Below are 17,505 nucleotides of genomic sequence, written 5' to 3'. Positions count from 1 at the left end.
AGAAACACTCCCAGAACACAATAATTGTGGGAGAAATCCTAGATAAAATGGAATATTTCAAAGACAATGTAGTAGATATCTTTCTCAGATTTCAAACACTCTGTAGCACTTTGTGACATTATCCCATAAACATTACAGTCATTTTAAATGTATGGTTGTACTGTATACTATTCCACAATATATTACATGCGCAACAACACCTTCATACACCAGAGGGCGCACTCTAATAACAAACATCTACTCCGTGTAATAAAGGAGAACTACACTGATATTTACACTTTTTTTGTATGATTCACAGGTTCCGACTTGGTTAAATCTGTGGAAAGAGAAATGGTGTGAAATGCACTGTTCTTGACAAAATGACCTCCATGGTGGTGATAGCCTGCCAACACACACACGAATAATATTACCTGGGTTAATTTGTTTACATCCAAGTAACTGAACGTTTCTGTCATTGAATTTAAAATAAACTTGAAGCCCCAACATGCAAGCTAACAAATCGCTACTTAGGTTTATGACATAAGAAACCCTGGCTGGCTGAATCCGTCAGCTAGGGACTGTTTTTCACAACACTGCAGTTTTAAAGTGAAAATGCATCGGCCATGCGTTGACTGCTCCTTCCGCTCGTGACATGCCTTCGGGTGTATAAACAACACCACACAGACACAACAACCTTAAACACCTGACTTCCAGTGAAGGGGGGGGGGGGTCTTTAAGTGGCCTGTTGAACGCGCCCGAGTCGTCCTCACCACTAGGTGTCTTCATCTGGAGACAACACTCATCCAACATTTAAACAATGGAGCCTGGGAAAGGAGTGCGCTCAAACAACACACGCTTTGGCTGTGTCCCAACTCACCTCCTAACCCCTATATAGTACCCTACAAAGTACATGAACCTGTTGAATCTGTGGTTTCAACACCCACATTTTACAATTAGTGTTTATCTTGTACGTAATGGCTGTAATTCTATATTAACTATATAATGCACTGTTTTAGTGTAGAACCGACATAGAGCACTGTGTAGGGAGCAGGGAGCTATTTAAGATTGAGCCGGGACTTTGTTCATTTTGGTCCGCTCACAAAGAAGAACCGACTCCTTCGGCTCACAAAGAACTCCTCACTGTAGTTGTGGGCACAATATTTAATGTGTGAGTTCAGCTATATAAAGCACATATTGACTACATAGATGTTCAGTTCTTTACATAGAGTTTATGTAAACTCCACAGCAGTGAGTGAAAATGAATGGGATAATCTGGAGCAGCTGCACATGAGTCCAGTCCACCAAGCCCAATGCTAAATGAGGGCTAGAGAAGTAAGCCTCCCAGGCACAGGACTATGAAGGAATGTTACATAAAGATTATACACTTGGGTTGAAGAAGGTTTCTTTTTTTTCTAAGTCCATATTGAAAATTATTTCTAAATATTAAGTTTACAGCGACACGGTGGAGCAGCAGGTAGTGTCGCAGTCACTCAGCTCCAGGAGCCTGGAGGTTGTGGGTTCGATTCCCACTCTGGGTGACTGTCTGTGAGGAGTGTGGTGTGTTCTCCCTGTGTCCGCGTGGGTTTCCTCCAGGTGACTGTCTGTGAGGAGTGTGGTGTGTTCTCCCCGTGTCTGCGTGGGTTTCCTCCGGGTGACTGTCTGTGAGGAGTGTGGTGTGTTCTCCCTGTGTCTGCGTGGGTTTCCTCCGGGTGACTGTGAGGAGAGTGGTGTGTTCTCCCTGTGTCTGTGTGGGTTTCCTCCGGGTGACTGTCTGTGAGGAGTGTGGTGTGTTCTCCCTGTGTCGGCGTGGGTTTCCTCCGGGTGACTGTCTGAGGAGTATGGTGTGTTCTCCCCGTGTTGGCATGGGTTTCCTCCGGGTGACTTGTCTGTGAGGAGTGTGGTGTGTTCACCCTGTGTCTGCGTGGGTTTCCTCCGGGTGCTCCGGTTTCCTCCCACAGTCCAAAAACACACGTTGGTAGGTGGATTGGTGACTCAAAGGTGTCCGTAGGTGTGAGTGAATATGTGTGTGTGTATCTGTGTTGCCCTGTAAAGGACTGGCGCCCCTTCATTGTCTGTAACTGTTTATCCAGTTGAGGGTCACGGTGGGTCTGGAGCCTACCCAGAATCACCGGGTGCAAGGCAGGAACACACCCTGGAGGGCTTCATTCCTTCACAGGGTGACACACACACTCACATTCACTCACTCACACCTATGGACACTTTGAATCGCCAATCCACCCGGAGAGAACCCATGCAGACACAGCGAGAAAACACCAAACTCCTCACCCGGAGCGGGACTTGAACCCACAACCTCCAGATCCTTGGAGCTGTGTGGCTGTGACTCTACCTGCTGCACCACCATGCCACCCTAATTGTACATATTATTGATTATAATTAAAAGACCTCAAGGGCGGCACGGTTTTAGCATGTTAGAATTGTGGCAAAATTAAAATAAACGTAAAAAGGGACAGAGTTTTGTCAGTCTATGACATAGAGTATAGGGATAAATGGCAAAAAGATATGCCTTATACTTACAGTGTAGATTAGAAGCAGAAGCATTAATTGGCCATAAATCTATGCCTTCATCCTGTATGCACAGATTCATAAATATGCAATTAGTCCCCAAATCTATCACTTGCAGTTCAAGCTTCTGATTTGTGACATCAGAAATCCTGGCTGTCTGAAAACGCCTGTTTGAAACTGTCATTGGAATACTGCACTTTCAAAGCATAAATGCTCATGCATGGCTTTGACCGATTATATTATTCATAATACTTATTCTAATATATAAACAAAACCACAGAGTACGATAAACACTTGTCTTAATCAGTGAATCGGTTCACATTAAAGAGTCAGTAGAGGAGTCGACTCCAGTTTTGAAGGAGGCGAGGCGGAGCTGTGGACGTTTCGCTAGAAGAGCGTGCAGTGCCCTCTTCACTCGGGCTCTGGAGGAAAACTCAGTTTGGAGACAGTCACAGAAGCGGAAAGGACTAGAAAGCCGGCCGAAACTCCCTGTGTGTGAAGGCAGCAGACAGAGCCGTTTGGAGCCGTGTTGTCCGGACCCGGAGCCTTATGAGCGCCACGGAGCCGGATCCGTGCGCTGCTGGACTCTGCGTGTTCTCGGCACTCCCCGCGCTGCCCTACGGCTGAGAGAGAGGAGGAGAACCGAAACACTACACTAACGAGGCTTCCAGCTCCGACAGACCGCCGCTTAATTCGCCGTTGGTACGCTGCTCTTTTTCTGTGCCCGGGAAGGTTAGCCTAGCTTCGTGTCTTGGCGGTGAATAGTCGTTAGCTCCGATGCTAATCTGTTAGCTTTCTGTGCGTTGTTTTTAAACGAACCACTAACGTAGTTCACTCCAGCCCGCAGCGGGATAATAAAGCCATTTTATTATCCCTGTGGACCCCAAATAAAACCGGATACGCCGTATAGCAGTGGAAGAAGAGGCCACTTTAGCCGCTGTTATTGTTGACGGTTTAATCGCCTTTACCTTCTCCGCTGGGCTCCACAGCTCCGCGTTTTTAGCTGGTACCGAGCGGAAGGTTCGGTCTGTTTTAAAGGCAGTATTGGTTGTGGTTATTTGGCCTCCCACCCCTAATCAAAACGGACTCTGAATGGGAGAGTCTGGGAGTGTTTTGCTGTGTTTCTCGGCTCTGATTTCTCTCGTATGAAGTGAGTTCTCTGCTCAAAACCAACAGGAGCTCACACCTTGCCACTCTCCTGGAACGGGATACATTTATATGCACTCTAGTTTTATTGTTGGCCTTTATTCTGGCTCTCTAAACCCCGAGGGACGCCCCCCCCCCAAAGGCCCCAGGCCCCAGGCCCCAGGCCCCTTTCCCCGGGTCCTCCGTGTGCCCGCTGCGGCGGCGGCTGTGATGCGGAGCGCTTGACCGCCGGCCGGTCTCCTCTCCAGCGGCCATGCTGAAGTGTATCCCGCCGCTGTGGCGCTGTAACCGCCACGTGGAGTGCGTGGATAAGCGGCACAGCTCCCTGCACGCCGTGCCCGAGGAGATCTACCGGTACAGCCGCAGTTTGGAGGAGCTCCTGCTGGACGCCAACCAGCTCCGGGAACTGCCCAAAGTAAGAGACGACACCCACAAACACACCTTCCTTAAACACACACCAGGTCAGGAAAGCCCACTTCCACCTCATACAGCAGTTTGGTCAACCTTAATAATGAGAAACCGTGGCGTAGTATCTCCTAGTTATCACTTAGTAAATCATATTACTTAATATTTCACACTGGTGAATTAGTATCTATGATTTTGTAAAATAAAAAAATCTCGTTATAATGACAGCCTTTGTATAGCACCTTTTCACGTTATTTGATTTTAAAATTGACCTGCTATCTCGTAATAATGAGATGATAAATAATCTGAAAATGATCATTCACTATCTCGTAATAATAGGCTCTGTCTCACAGTTGTCAGTTAGCATCTCATAAATATGATTTACTATCGCTTAATAATAAGGTCATGTCACACAGTTATGAATGAGCAGCTCGTAAGCACAGTTCATTATCTTATTATATCGAGATCCTGTCTCACAGGTAGGAGTTAGCATCTCATCATGATTTACTATCTCATAATCATGCCCCCTCTCACAGTTATGAATTAGTAACCCATAGTCACGATTTGCTATCTCATAATAATGAGGTTCTTTCTCACATTTGTGAATTTGGAATCTCATGGTAGTAAGGACCTGTCTCATAGTTATGATTTACTATCTCATAATCACGATTTACTATCTCATAATCACAGTTTATCTCATAATGACAATTTACTATCTCATAATCATAGTTTGTTATCTCAATCACAGTTTATCTCATAATGACAATTTACTATCTCATAATGACAATTTACTATCTCATAATCATGATTTGGTATCTCATAATCACAGTTTGTTATCTCAATCACAGTTTATCTCATAATGACAATTTACTATCTCATAATGACAATTTACTATCTCATAATCACGATTTGGTATCTCATAATCACGATTTGGTATCTCATAATCACAGTTTGTTATCTCAATCACAGTTTATCTCATAATGACAATTTACTATCTCATAATGACAATTTACTATCTCATAATGACAATTTACTATCTCATAATCACAGTTTGTTATCTCAATCACAGTTTATCTCATAATGACAATTTACTATCTCATAATGACAATTTACTATCTCATAATCACAATTTGGTATCTCATAATCACAGTTTATCTCATGATCACAGTTTGTTCTCCTAATGACAATTTACTATCTCATAATGACAATTTACTATCTCATAATCACAATTTGGTATCTCATAATCACAGTTTATCTCATGATCACAGTTTGTTCTCCTAATGACAATTTACTGTCTCATAATAGCAATTTACTGTCTCATAATCGCAATTTACCATCTCATAATCACAGTTTACTATCTCTAATGAGAAGGTCCTGTCTTATTGTCATGAGATGGTAAGATCTTGAGTGTTTTGACCTATGGGGTATATTGTCATGTGATGTTGTGCAGATTGCTGAAGGAAAATGAGAAGGCCTGTTATTGTACCTCTTGCTTTTTTTTGCAGTTTATTTCAGTGGGCGCTGGCCGAGCACTTGGGAGGACTGTTTGTTCTGTTTGTTATACAGCTGTGTCTTCTCTTCCTGGCCTCTTTAATTTAGGCTCTGTTTGAGGGAGTGTGTGTGTGTGGGAGAAATTCTGTTGACTTGGCTTGTAGTCAGCTGTAGTAGTGTCGATACTAAGCGCTGTAAGTCTTATCTGAGGCCAGTGAAGTTGCTGAGATGAGTGGGAGTGCGGCTGGTAAGTGCTGCAGCCCTCAGCGAGTGTTTACTGAAGCACATAAGCACAACATTAAGCACAGTATTCAGACCAGCAGTGAGTTTACTAACGGACCCTTCCAGGCGCCAGGTAGCTGTTTCAGCTTTCCAAGGGGATGGTGCTGGTGTGTGCAGTCAGGCTGACAGAAAGCTCCGACGCATGCTAGCTGCTCTGCTGCTGTTTGTGCAGCTAACCGGGTCAGACAGAACAGCAGAAGAGCTGCTGACTATGATGCAGAGTCGCTGATGCAGCCAGACAGATCAGACCCTGAGCTCAGAGCTGTGTGTGGCTAGTGTGCTGACAGCTGGCATATGGATGCCCTTCAGCCTCCAGCAAAGAGAAAGAGTGAGAATTCTTGTTGTGGTCGCAGGCTTAAAGTGGGAAATCAGGTTTGAGAGGGTTACTTTTCAAATAAATTTGTCCTTAAGCTTAATAACTCAATGAATCCTGACATAAAAGAAAATAATAATGAAGATAAAATACTTAATTACAGACAAAAATACTATATAGATGGCAGCAAATTACAAAATGACTGTCTTATAAGACACAAAAACAACAGGCTCGTAATGATTTAGGGTGTGTTTATACTTGTTGTTTGTGTCCCTTGGTCTGGACCAAACAAGAAATTGCTATATTCTTACATTTTAGTCCTGGTTTGTTTAGTGTTCACACTGACACATTCACAGTTAAACCATAATAAGTTTATGAATGTGATAACTACAGGACCACTAATTTATTAGTGTGGTGTAGGGCCTCCTTTTGCGGCCAGTACAGCGTCAATTCGTCTTGGGAATGACATACACAAGTCCTGCACAGTGGTCAGAGGGATTTGAAGCCATTCTTCTTGCAGGATAGTGGCCAGGTCTCTACATGATGCTGGTGGAGGAAAACATTTCCTGACTCGCTCCTCCAAAACACCCCAAAGTGGCTCAATAATATTTAGATCTGGTGACTGTGCAGGCCATGGGAGATGTTCAACTTCACTTTCATGTTCATCAAACCAGTCTTTCACCAGTCTCGCTGTGTGTATTGGTGCATTGTCGTCCTGATACACGGCACCGCCTTCAGGACACAATGTTTGAACCATTGGATGCACAGGGTCTTACTGGTGCAGTGTGCAGTTAATGAAGATTGGCCACCAGGCTGCTCCAATTTAGCCATGAAACCTCCCACACTACAATGACAGGTGTTTCAGTTTCATTGTCCAACCCCTGTATATTTTGTGAGCTTCTTGTTAGAACTGTGTCCCATACTGGGCTTAATGCACTTATCAGTGGTGGTTTTACCAACTGAAAACACAGCAAGAAGTGGTAAAACTGTTAAAGGAGTGAAAACAGCAGCAGACATTCCTGAGCTGCACAACCCAGAGAAGGTACTTTGGTGTGTTTATAACACAGTTTGTTCTGTCGGGGTGCAGTAAGTGTAGCATGTTATGGTCAGAGACCCACCTGCACAGGCTGTCTGGGTCTAGCTGTTTGAAAGGAAAGGTACACACTCACACAAACCAAACTAACAGAGCAATTGCAGCTTGTTTCTCTGTTGTTATTATTATATTATATAATAAGACAGTGTTATGATTTTGATTAAAATAAATGCTTCAGGTGTTTGTTCTTGCTTCAAACTCATTCCGTTCTGCGAATCAGTTTAAAAACACTGAGTATTAGTGGGTTTTGTTGGAGACATAAGAGCGTACAGGGCAGCTAGATGGTCTCCAGGATCCTGGCTTGAAAACATTGGCACCATTTAAGGTTCTTAATGCAAATGTAAATGTTATAAACAACTGTTGTTTGTTTGATGAGACAGTAACACTTGATTAACAGGTTGCCTACTTGCTCTGGTCCGAAACCGACTGTATCTCTTGTGTCCCCTGTGTGCCATATGGTCAGTCTCAGTATGTGGTCACTCTGCCATGTGGTGTGAGAGATGGTGTAGTCTTCTTGGGCCATAACCCCCCAGTTAACTGTTATTCATGAGTGATCGCCTGAGGTAGCTTTTATGTCACACGTCACTAAAGCCTCTCAAGTGGCATGTTGTACACAATCAGTGTGTGTGCTGATGCTGATGATTTTATTTCTTTACTTCATAAGGATTTTCATTAGAAACGCTCCAAAATTGTGTGGAGCACATTTGAAAGTTCACAGATTTCAGTTTTTCTTTGGCTTTGTTCTGAAGAGTTTGAAAGTTGACACATATGAAATACAAGGTTATTGTCCAACAGAGATGATGTATCTGCCCTCCACCCATGGTGAGAATAACTGCTGGTTGCCTAATGAACTGAGAGGGTGAATTAACTTTGGTGTCTGTAACGGTGTGTAAGCGCAGGACTGAGTAGGCTGGCAGGTTGTCTCAGTCGGAGCAGATGGAGGTTTAGTTGTTCAAGCTGTGTCTTATGAAGTTCACCCTAGGGCTCTGTGCTGCCACCTGGTCAGATTATGTCCTTTGCAACTACAGGAGAAATTCTTCTATTGATGTGTTTTAGATGTATGTGACTATGATACGTTTTTTTGAAGTTTTATTGAATAATTTTAGAGCAACCCAAAATGAAATCCCAAAACCACTTTTATTTCTGCATTATGTCTGGGCGTATGTAGACACCTGTAAGTTCATTGGTCCTTTGGAGTTCACAGGTATTTGCAGGAACAGAATCTGGTTGTTTTCGAAAGCCTTCAGCTGTTGATGTTGGACGAGTGATGTTTGTTCTGGTTTTCCAGTCAGACGGGATGGTGTTCCAGAGAATACGGTTCCCTTGCTCCACTGCCCTGTCCTGGGGGCCTTTTACCGCTCTAGGCAAAGCTTGGTGTTGGACTTGAAGACTTATGTAGGCTTATGTACGCTGTTCCAGAGCCTCACCTTTTTAGGCTTTGCTTTTTTATATAAATAAGGACATATAAGATGTTTGCATACACTTAAAAATAGTTTGTAAGTGGTGCCCTTTAAAGTAAATTAATTCAGTAAGGTCACTTTTCTACTGCATGGTACCTATTCAACTCCATGACACTCCTCGCACCCCGGTGTAGCCTGGGACATTGCTAAACACACTCTAATGGGAGCTGCTGAAACACAGCATTTGCTGAAACACAGCCATTGTTTATGGTTTTTGGGATTGAACATGGCTCCACAGATGAGTTCAGAACAATCAGTAGGTTTTCATTCCTTGATGCACCACCCAGCTCTCGCTGGAATTGTTTTCGGCCACGGATCCAAGGAGCATTTGAACCTCTTCAAAAGACCAAGACAAATTTTATGTTCTGTCATTGAGGAGATGTTTCAAGAGGCTTGTTGGTGCTGGAGGTCTGCTTTTTTTTTGCTGTGTAGACAAGTCTCTCTGGCCAGTCAAGGTCTGCAATGTTTACATCACATTTAGTCCCTACTCAAATTGCCGGGAACCAGGAGCAAGCAGGGACGAAAAAAGTACAAGTCCCCATTTCCAGATATCAGTTACCAAATTTGCCTAATAGAAAAGCAAAGTGGGGTAGATACCGTTCTATGGAAGAATCAGCATAATTACAGGAGTGTTTGGATATGTTTGGACATGTAGTGAAATTTCCAGTTTTTTCTCCGTTCCTTGTATAAGTTTTTAGGATCACGGTCCTCTTTAGGAAACCCATTTAATCCCGTGCTAAAGACTAACAAAGCGGGACTCTTTTTAATCGTCCAACAGGGGAGAGAGAGGAGTGATTTGCATAGGAACACATGTGGCAGTGCTGAAGAGTTTTGTTACTGCACTCTGCAGTTGCTGCTACTCCTCAGACTCTGTGAGTTGGACCCGACAGCTGAAGAGGAATTCCCCATTACACCCTCCTGTTCTCAATCAGTGTGACGCTCCAGCTCTGTTTTCTCATTATGCAATCCCCTAATCCGCACCATTCCTTTGCATGTCTTTTGTGTGGCCGATAAGCACCCGCTGTACACAGAGAGTGCCTCACACCAGCGTCAGGGACAAGGCTGAGGGCTAACTGGATTAACCCTGCATACTCATAGCCACTCGCAAAGCTCTAGTAAATGTAAGTCAGGTCCGGTTAATTATTTCCATGCGAGCACTCAGAACAGGTACAACACATTGTTTTGTGGCTAGGTTTGTTTCAGGAAATAGGAGGTACTTATTTAAGCCCTACAGGCTTTTAAAAATATATTTTTTATTTTTTTGAAGGAGTGAACGTCTCTCTAGCTTTGACAGTCAAGTCGGATCTTGTGACAGGTTACATAGTAGGCTCTTTCAGCTAATCTGACATCCCCCACCCAATTTCGTGTATTAAACATCCAGCCTCATTGTCACAGCTTTGTTTGCATTGTGTGCGCCTCTGTCAGGCGTGACTCATGAGCGCTGAGAAAGAAGCACAAACTTTCATCTGTTGAGTACCCAGTTTACAAATCGGCTGAATGGTAGTTTTCTTCTTGGCTTTAATGCCAATGACAGTTGCAAGTCTGACAGACAGAAGTGAATTTGCTCTTTGGGTCTCATCCATGGCCAGTACAGCTTCATTATTCATGTCACCCATTTTCTACATTCCTACATGACATAAGACAAGTTTGATTTCTCAGACAGCAATATATTTGGTGATTTGTCAGAGGTTACGTTTAAGCAGTGCTTTTTCTCTATGTCATTGATATCCCAATTTGAATGTATCAAGTCCTCTTGAGGGGCGGCACGGTGGCGCAGCAGGTAGTGTCACAGTCACACAGCTCCAGGGGCTTGGAGGTTGTGGGTTCGATTCCCGCTCCGGATGACTGACTGTGAGGAGTTGGTGTGTTCTCCCTGTGTCTGTGTGGGTTTCCTCCAGGTGACTGTCTGTGAGGAGTGTGGTGTGTTCTCCCTGTGTCTGCGTGGGTTTCCTCCGGGTGACTGTCTGTGAGGAGTGTGATGTCTTCCTCCGGGTGCTCCGGTTTCCTCCCACTGTCCAAAAACGCATGTTGGTAGGTGGATTGGCGACTCAAAAGTGTCCGTGTGTGTGTGTGTGTGTGTGCTGCCCTGTGAATGACTGGCGCCCCCTACAGGGTGTATTCCCACCTTGCGCCCAATGATGATCTGGACCCACCGCCACCCTGAACTGGATAAGTGTTACAGATAATGGATGAATGAAAGAAGTCCTCTTGACCAAAAAAAAAAAATGCTGAAACTCTAGGGTGGTAAAATGTGTGAGACAAATTAATACATATTTTTCAGACCATTCTTTGTTAAACCAGCAGTTTAAACTATAGTCTTTTGTTTTCTTTGTACATTTAATTTTTTGTGTATGATTGTATCCCATCTTTTTTTGGTAGGAGTCTCTCTATTGAGTACCACTGCACTAGGTGTTATATGATTTTTATAGTAAGCGTTTGATATTTCTCTTTAATTTCACGGTAATCTCCACCAGTCTTAGGCCAACTGAAATACATGCACATATTGTATTCTTAAGAACTGGTTTCTTAACCACAATTTTTGTGTTGTTATATCTGTGATAATTAGGATGGATTTATGTCATGTATTAAAAAATGAAAATGAAAGGGGTGTGGGGATAAAGGCTGCAGTTAGGCATTGTTATTTGAGAGCACAATTTATTTTCATAACTAAACACTGTTTACATCTGCTCACTTCATCCATGTTTAGTTTCACCATTTAATATCTAGGTAAGGCCAATCCACATAAAACTCCAAATGGAAACGCACACAAGTCGGGTTTCAAACAGTGACACAGTTGAATGCTCAGACCATTTCTGGAAGTGGTTTGAGATGCATTGCCACTTGTTATAGCAGTGTAAACGCCTCCATCTCCAAAAGAGGCTGAACAGATACTGGCTGCTGTGTAACAAGCAGATTTGTGTATTCGATCCTACCTAGCAGCTAGATTAGGGTCCAGGTAAACAGAGACTCCTTTGACTACCAAGTGTAAATGCGCGTTGCTAAAACCTTATCAAGATACAATCCAGATACTAGTCACATGAAATGATGAGGTGTAAACAGGGTCTGAGTGGCTCCACCCTAGCATTCATAACCTATGATGAAACAAATCTTTATAATGCAGTTGTAAAAACTCTTTGTAGATTTGTAGGAATGGTGGCTGCAGAACAAGTTTATAATTGATACATTAATAAGGCTGTGGAGAAAGGTTCAGAGAGCTGTAGATATGGCTCACTCTGAAGTGCTGCACAGAGCCCTGAGAATCAGAGGAGTGAACCTTCTGCACTTTAATGACCACAGCAGCAGCCTGTGAGACAGTGGTCATGCGGGTGTGAGAGAGTGTGCGGCTGTAAGACAGATAACAACTAGATGTTTGCTGATGTATGCGACAGATCTCACATTGTGTGGTATTGTCAAGGAAGCTTAGGTTGAGGTCTGGGTTGCCTGTTTCTTTTTAGAAGTGCAGCAATTAAATTCTGCCACGTACAGCAACAAGCAATGAGCTAAAGGCACGGGAAGGACACTGCGCCCTATTAACTGAATGGATTGATATTAGCGCAGACATTGTTCTATCGATGCTTGTATCACCACAATAATGCAGCCAGATAGCTGATTGCCTTTTGGATGTTTAGTATTACTGTTTATTGGACTTGAATATTCAGCTGTTTTCGGTTTTTCATTGTGAGATTTATTTATATACATTTTTTATGGCTATCCATAATGTGAATTTGAGAGAAACTTGGAGGATGCCATAAGAAACATGGTGCTAACTGCTAAAAATGTAGCTTTCTGCTCCAGAAAACCCTCCAATCTACTTGTATTCAGGCTCTGCAGTATAAAAGTCCTTGTACAAAAAGTGAACCTTGTACAAGGCAATGCCACAGTGAGATTTGTCAGCTCCGTACCTCATGTAAGACCACAAGCGCTGGTTAAGCCATGCATAAACAGTGCCCTTATGAAAGGCTAGAGGGCCAGATAGACAGAAGGGCACCGTGCTCTTAGTGCTGCAGTGCTCTATGAGGAAAAGCAGCCTGGAGATTGGGATTTAAAAGGAATAAAACCAGAAGCGGATATTCTGAACAAGACCCCCCCCCCCCGCACTCTGTGGAATGAAGCTTCCAATATTTGCTGTTGAATACTGCCGAAGCTCCTGAGCTCTAGTAAGTGTTTGGGACTGCTCTACGGTTTGTACTATGGCTATAGGGCACTGTGATTCGTGTACCTGTAAATGTGCTACAGCAGATGAAAGTGAAAGAAAATGGAAGATCTAAGCCCATACCCATGCACACATTTGTTTAGCAGCAAACAGCATGTCCTTATGTGTGAGCCCCCTTCCCCCCCTACTTCCTAACATCCCGTCTTTGTGTCCCCTGCCCTGGGCCAGATTAAGGCTTCATTCGTCTGTGAAAACATGTTCAAACGCCTCCCACACACACACACACACTCTTGTGCGCACATACACACCCACGCCCACACACCCTCGCGCCCTGCCTTGTTGTGTGCAAGTCACCGTTTCCTCAGAATCCTCCACTTGAGGGCTCTACAGTCAACTGTATTCTTTTTTAGGCATGGAAACAACTCATCATGTCCTGCGTCTTACTGCTTTGTGTCTCCTGTTAGCTCGGCATGCGAAAAGTTTTGTGGTCCTGCTTTAATTGTCCTGACGAAAGAGACGCTCCATTAGTTGTTGTCCTTAATGCTGCCTGCATTAACTTACAATATGATTGCATTAAGATGCATTAAGAACATCTGTTTCAGGCCTTGATCCAACCTGTTAATAACAAATTATTAGACTTCAGTGGTGGCTTTAAATTACGAAATATAAGGATTTTACCAGCAGTCGTATGGCCAGGTTCTGAGTGAAGAGGTGCAGATTACCACTGTGTGAATGTGAATCTCAGCAGCTGGTGATTTTAAATTGTGCAAAGAATAATATACAAAGTTGTGTTCAAAATGTAGTGAATTACAGGCTAACTCACTGAAAGCGTTCACAACCGATAATTAGCACCTTGGATTAGCCGATACCGATATTAATAACGACAAGCCTTTTCTTCAGTGTTTGTATATTTCTGTACTTGTGTAGTTTATTTTATCTTTTATATCAGTTGTAGTTAATTTATATTTTTATCAAAGATTTACTGCTGGTTTCTAGAGGTCCCATAATTAGTGCAGCATTGGGTTTGTTTTGGAGTTCGAGGGAGAAACTATTCGTGTTTCAGTAATAAATTCAGATGCTGAATGACTCTATCTATTTTCATGTTTTTTTTCGTATATAAGATGGGCTCCTGCGCTGTGGTGGTTGAGTGTATCTTCCTGTTGTTTAACCTGCTGGGTGTGAGGGTGTGTGTGTTTACACTGTCATCTGTGTGTGCGAGTACTGAGAATTGCTGATATTTTCATTTAGTTTCCACAACGAAGAAATGTAATCCCCGGGGCTGTTCTCTGAAGAAACTGTCCACACGGCAGACATCGTTGTGAATTTTGGCGTCACGTTATCGGTTGTAATCGCGGCTAAAGTTCCAATATCGGACCAATAACAATAACTAAAAAATTCCATTTATTAAGTCTAGTATTAGTATATTGGTTCAGGTTAAACAAGTAGTGTTGCTGCAACAAAGCTCCAATATCTCGATTTCTGGGTTCCATCCCTGGCTTGGGTCACTGTCTGAGTTCTTCCAGTGTGAGATTGTCATTTCCCCATATAGCCAAGACTCATGTTTTGATAGGTTGATTGGTTGTGCAAAATTGCCCACAGCTCTGACTGAGTGAGTGTGTGGTGCCCGATTCAGGGTGTGTTCCTCGGGACCACCACAGCCCTGTTCAGAAGGAAGTGGTTTCAGAGGATAAATGAATAAAAACACTATAAACCAGGGGTGAACAACTCCAGTCCTGGAGGGCCGGTATCCTGCAAAGTTTGGTGATTCCTTTGCTCACACACACCTGATTCAACTCGTCTGTTAATTGCCAGGTTTAGGGGGTGTGTTCTAGCAGAGGAATCGCCAAACTTTGCTGATACCGGCCCTCCAGGACTGGAGTTGTTCACCCCTGCTTTAAACTATCTTTAAACATCTAACTGACTGTGAAATATCCCATTAATCTATTATTAATCCTGTAAAATAGTCAAGATTTAAGGTTTTTGGAAGCAAATTAACATCAGGATTCCTGAGGACTATCCTCGGGTGACTGGATCATTCCTTATGTGTTTCTTTGTGGATCATGAAAGTGGTTGCAGCGAAAGGAATGTTCTTTCCTGAGCCAAAGTGAAAGACTTTGGCCTGTATAGATTTTTCCTCTGGGATCCCCCAGTCATGCAACAGTGAGCCAGGAAGGAAAGGAATCTCTGGCTGTGCAGTGAGCAGACACTCTGAAGGGAGCTTTCCATTACCTTGTAATACTGACCTGTACTTTTAGTATTTAAAGTCTTTCAGGAATATTTGCGAGAAAGGTTTTGATTAATGGACCACCAAACAATCCAATCTGTAAAAAATCTAAATCTCCTCTCTTCTCTCATTTTAAGTTATTTTAATTATTTAAACATGCGGTCTGTGCTCTAATGAGACTTGGCAGCCTCAGCAATTTGGGTTTTCCTTAAAGCTAGTTTACATGTCATTTGTGTGTATGCAAGGCAGTGTGTTGTTAGTGGGAGGGCTTCCCCCTGCAGCCTGCAGAACTGGGCCAGAAATCCCCATAAATCACAGCTGCCATTGTGTGCTCTGCGGTAAACCTACACTCATTCCCTTCATCCCTCTCTCGCTCTTCTCGCTCAGCGGCGCATTGGCCCAGACTGCAGAAGGATATTTAGATCGGTCTTTCTTTATTCCTCTGCTTTTTGATCTTCTGGGTTCATTCACTTACATCCGTCTTTGTTTTGTTTCTCCAGAAGGTCTTCTCTTTGTCCTCAGAACAGAGTTCAGCTCTCTAAGCACGGCACAGGAATGAAGAAACCTTTTTCATATGCTGTTTGTAAGACGTCTGTCAATGAAGCATGCAGCCATTTTGATTTAGCCTCTTAAAATAGAAAGAAACCCAGCAGTATGTGATGTTCTCGACTTTTGTCATTTAGAAAGAGATAAACTGGCTAAACAAGGCCATGTGTGGATGAACACTGTTGTTGTTGGGGGGGAGGGGGTCTCAAAGAGGTGTAAAGCTTTGGCCTCCTGTAAAACACCTTTGTTTATGATTGACTTTATTAGTTTCTAAGCCTTGGCTGAAACTACTACACAGGTTTACTAGTAAAGAATTGAAGTTTGGACCAGTTGATGGGTTGCAGAGTTGGTTTTTGACCACCTTCACCTGAAAACTCTCTTACAACTGTAACAAGTTGTAACAGATTTAACATAATTTAACCAGGTTGAGTTTTGTAGTATATCGTTTGAGTCATGGTGGTGGGTAAGCGACATCCATGCTCCCATAGTAACTTTCACAAAACATGTGGCCAAAAACCATATGACTAAAATGTGGACACTCCAGATTTCTTCAGAATTTAGGGGTATTTCCTATGCTCTTCTGGGAAGACTTTAGACTTTAAGCTAACCCTAACCCTAGGTATTTTGCTGCAAGAAAATGTTTTATTTCAGATAGTAATGTTGGATCATTAGTTATGAATCACAAACTTCACTCCAGTGCGTCCCAGTGGTAGATGGCAGTTCCTTGTGTTGTTGTTGTAAACCTATATCAGAAACAATTACGTGTTTTATGACTGCTCAGAAACTTTTATTTGGTATGGTTTCGTAGTTCTGACTATAGTTTAGTGATTATTGCTGAACGTTTAATACTTTACACCCTATTAATGGCAACTTCAGGCTAAGATTACTGCATTTTCTGGCTGTTTTGCCACTACGTATTATACTGTTGCTATGTTTTTAACAATTTGTGAAGTAACCACAACAACAACATTATTTTTAAGTTTTATGAGAGAATCACAGCTCTGTTTTTACTACACTCTCAGATGTGAAATTTCCGAAGACTGATCACACATTATTACACATGAATAACACGGATTACATGTTTAAAGAAAAAGATATTCAAATATGCATTAATCTGGATCATCAGTAGAGACATAATTTTAGAAACATCAGCCTCCTCAAGCCTCCTTTACATGCAACCTTAGTTATTTTAGATTTGGTTTCCGCAACTGCCAAGTTTCATAGAAGTTATGTAATCTGCATCTAGTTGTGTGAAAGTTTCACTCTCTTCACATGCATCTGCTAAGTTAAGGATGCTTAAAGGCATGTATAAATTTTACTGTTGAGCTCTGCAGTGTGTGATTATGGCTTGTGGAGTTGAACACTCCTGTAGCATTTCACCCCCAATGCCTTTTGTCTGAGCCTACGACCAGCTGGCTCCTACTTCTTGGAGGGGCACTGATTCCAGAGGAGGATTAACCCAGGAGGCCCCCTCTCCTCTATAGAACCGGGGAGTTATCGCCGTAGTGAAGAAGTTACACAATCGCTGAAGCATTGATGCACTATTCTTAGCTTGGAAGTAGAGTGTTGGAGAGTGCGTACAAAGAAAGAGGAACATTCCACCATTTGTCACGTACACAGTGCTGCGTACAGGCAGTGCAGCACCAGGCAGTTGAGCAGGTTTACCTGTGTTTGGAGGTAAATATCGGTGGCAGCAGGTGACTTCCATCGTAGCCCACCGTCTCTACCACAGTGCCCACCCTCTAACCACCCTACTCCTCAATACTAGAACTGGAATCATTCACTGGCTCAATGACTAATGGCAGACTGTGTCTCTCCTCCTCGTAGTTCACTGCCATTTCCATGCACTTAAACACGTGCATGTTTGTGTGGACTTTGACCACAGTTCAC

The 17,505-nt window shown here is 43.0% G+C and overlaps 1 protein-coding gene across 4 annotated transcripts in view; it reads left to right on the top strand.

Annotated features, from left to right (window-relative positions):
• The first annotated feature begins 2,887 nt into the window (after positions 1-2,887).
• Positions 2,888-17,505, top strand: part of scrib (scribble planar cell polarity protein) — an 85,243-nt gene continuing 70,625 nt past the window's right edge. For all 4 annotated transcript variants that reach the window (XM_066680186.1, XM_066680185.1, XM_066680184.1 and 1 more), the window contains exon 1: positions 2,888-4,063. In XM_066680186.1, the coding sequence (XP_066536283.1) occupies positions 3,902-4,063 (162 nt within the window). In that variant the 5' untranslated portion in view covers positions 2,888-3,901. The remainder of the gene's footprint in view (positions 4,064-17,505) is intronic.

Source organism: Hoplias malabaricus, chromosome 9 (assembly GCF_029633855.1).
Source record: "Hoplias malabaricus isolate fHopMal1 chromosome 9, fHopMal1.hap1, whole genome shotgun sequence".
In the NCBI taxonomy this organism is placed as follows: domain Eukaryota; kingdom Metazoa; phylum Chordata; class Actinopteri; order Characiformes; family Erythrinidae; genus Hoplias; species Hoplias malabaricus.
The sequence above is the reverse complement of the archived record's forward strand: the minus strand, read 5'-3'. Positions and strand labels throughout refer to the sequence as shown.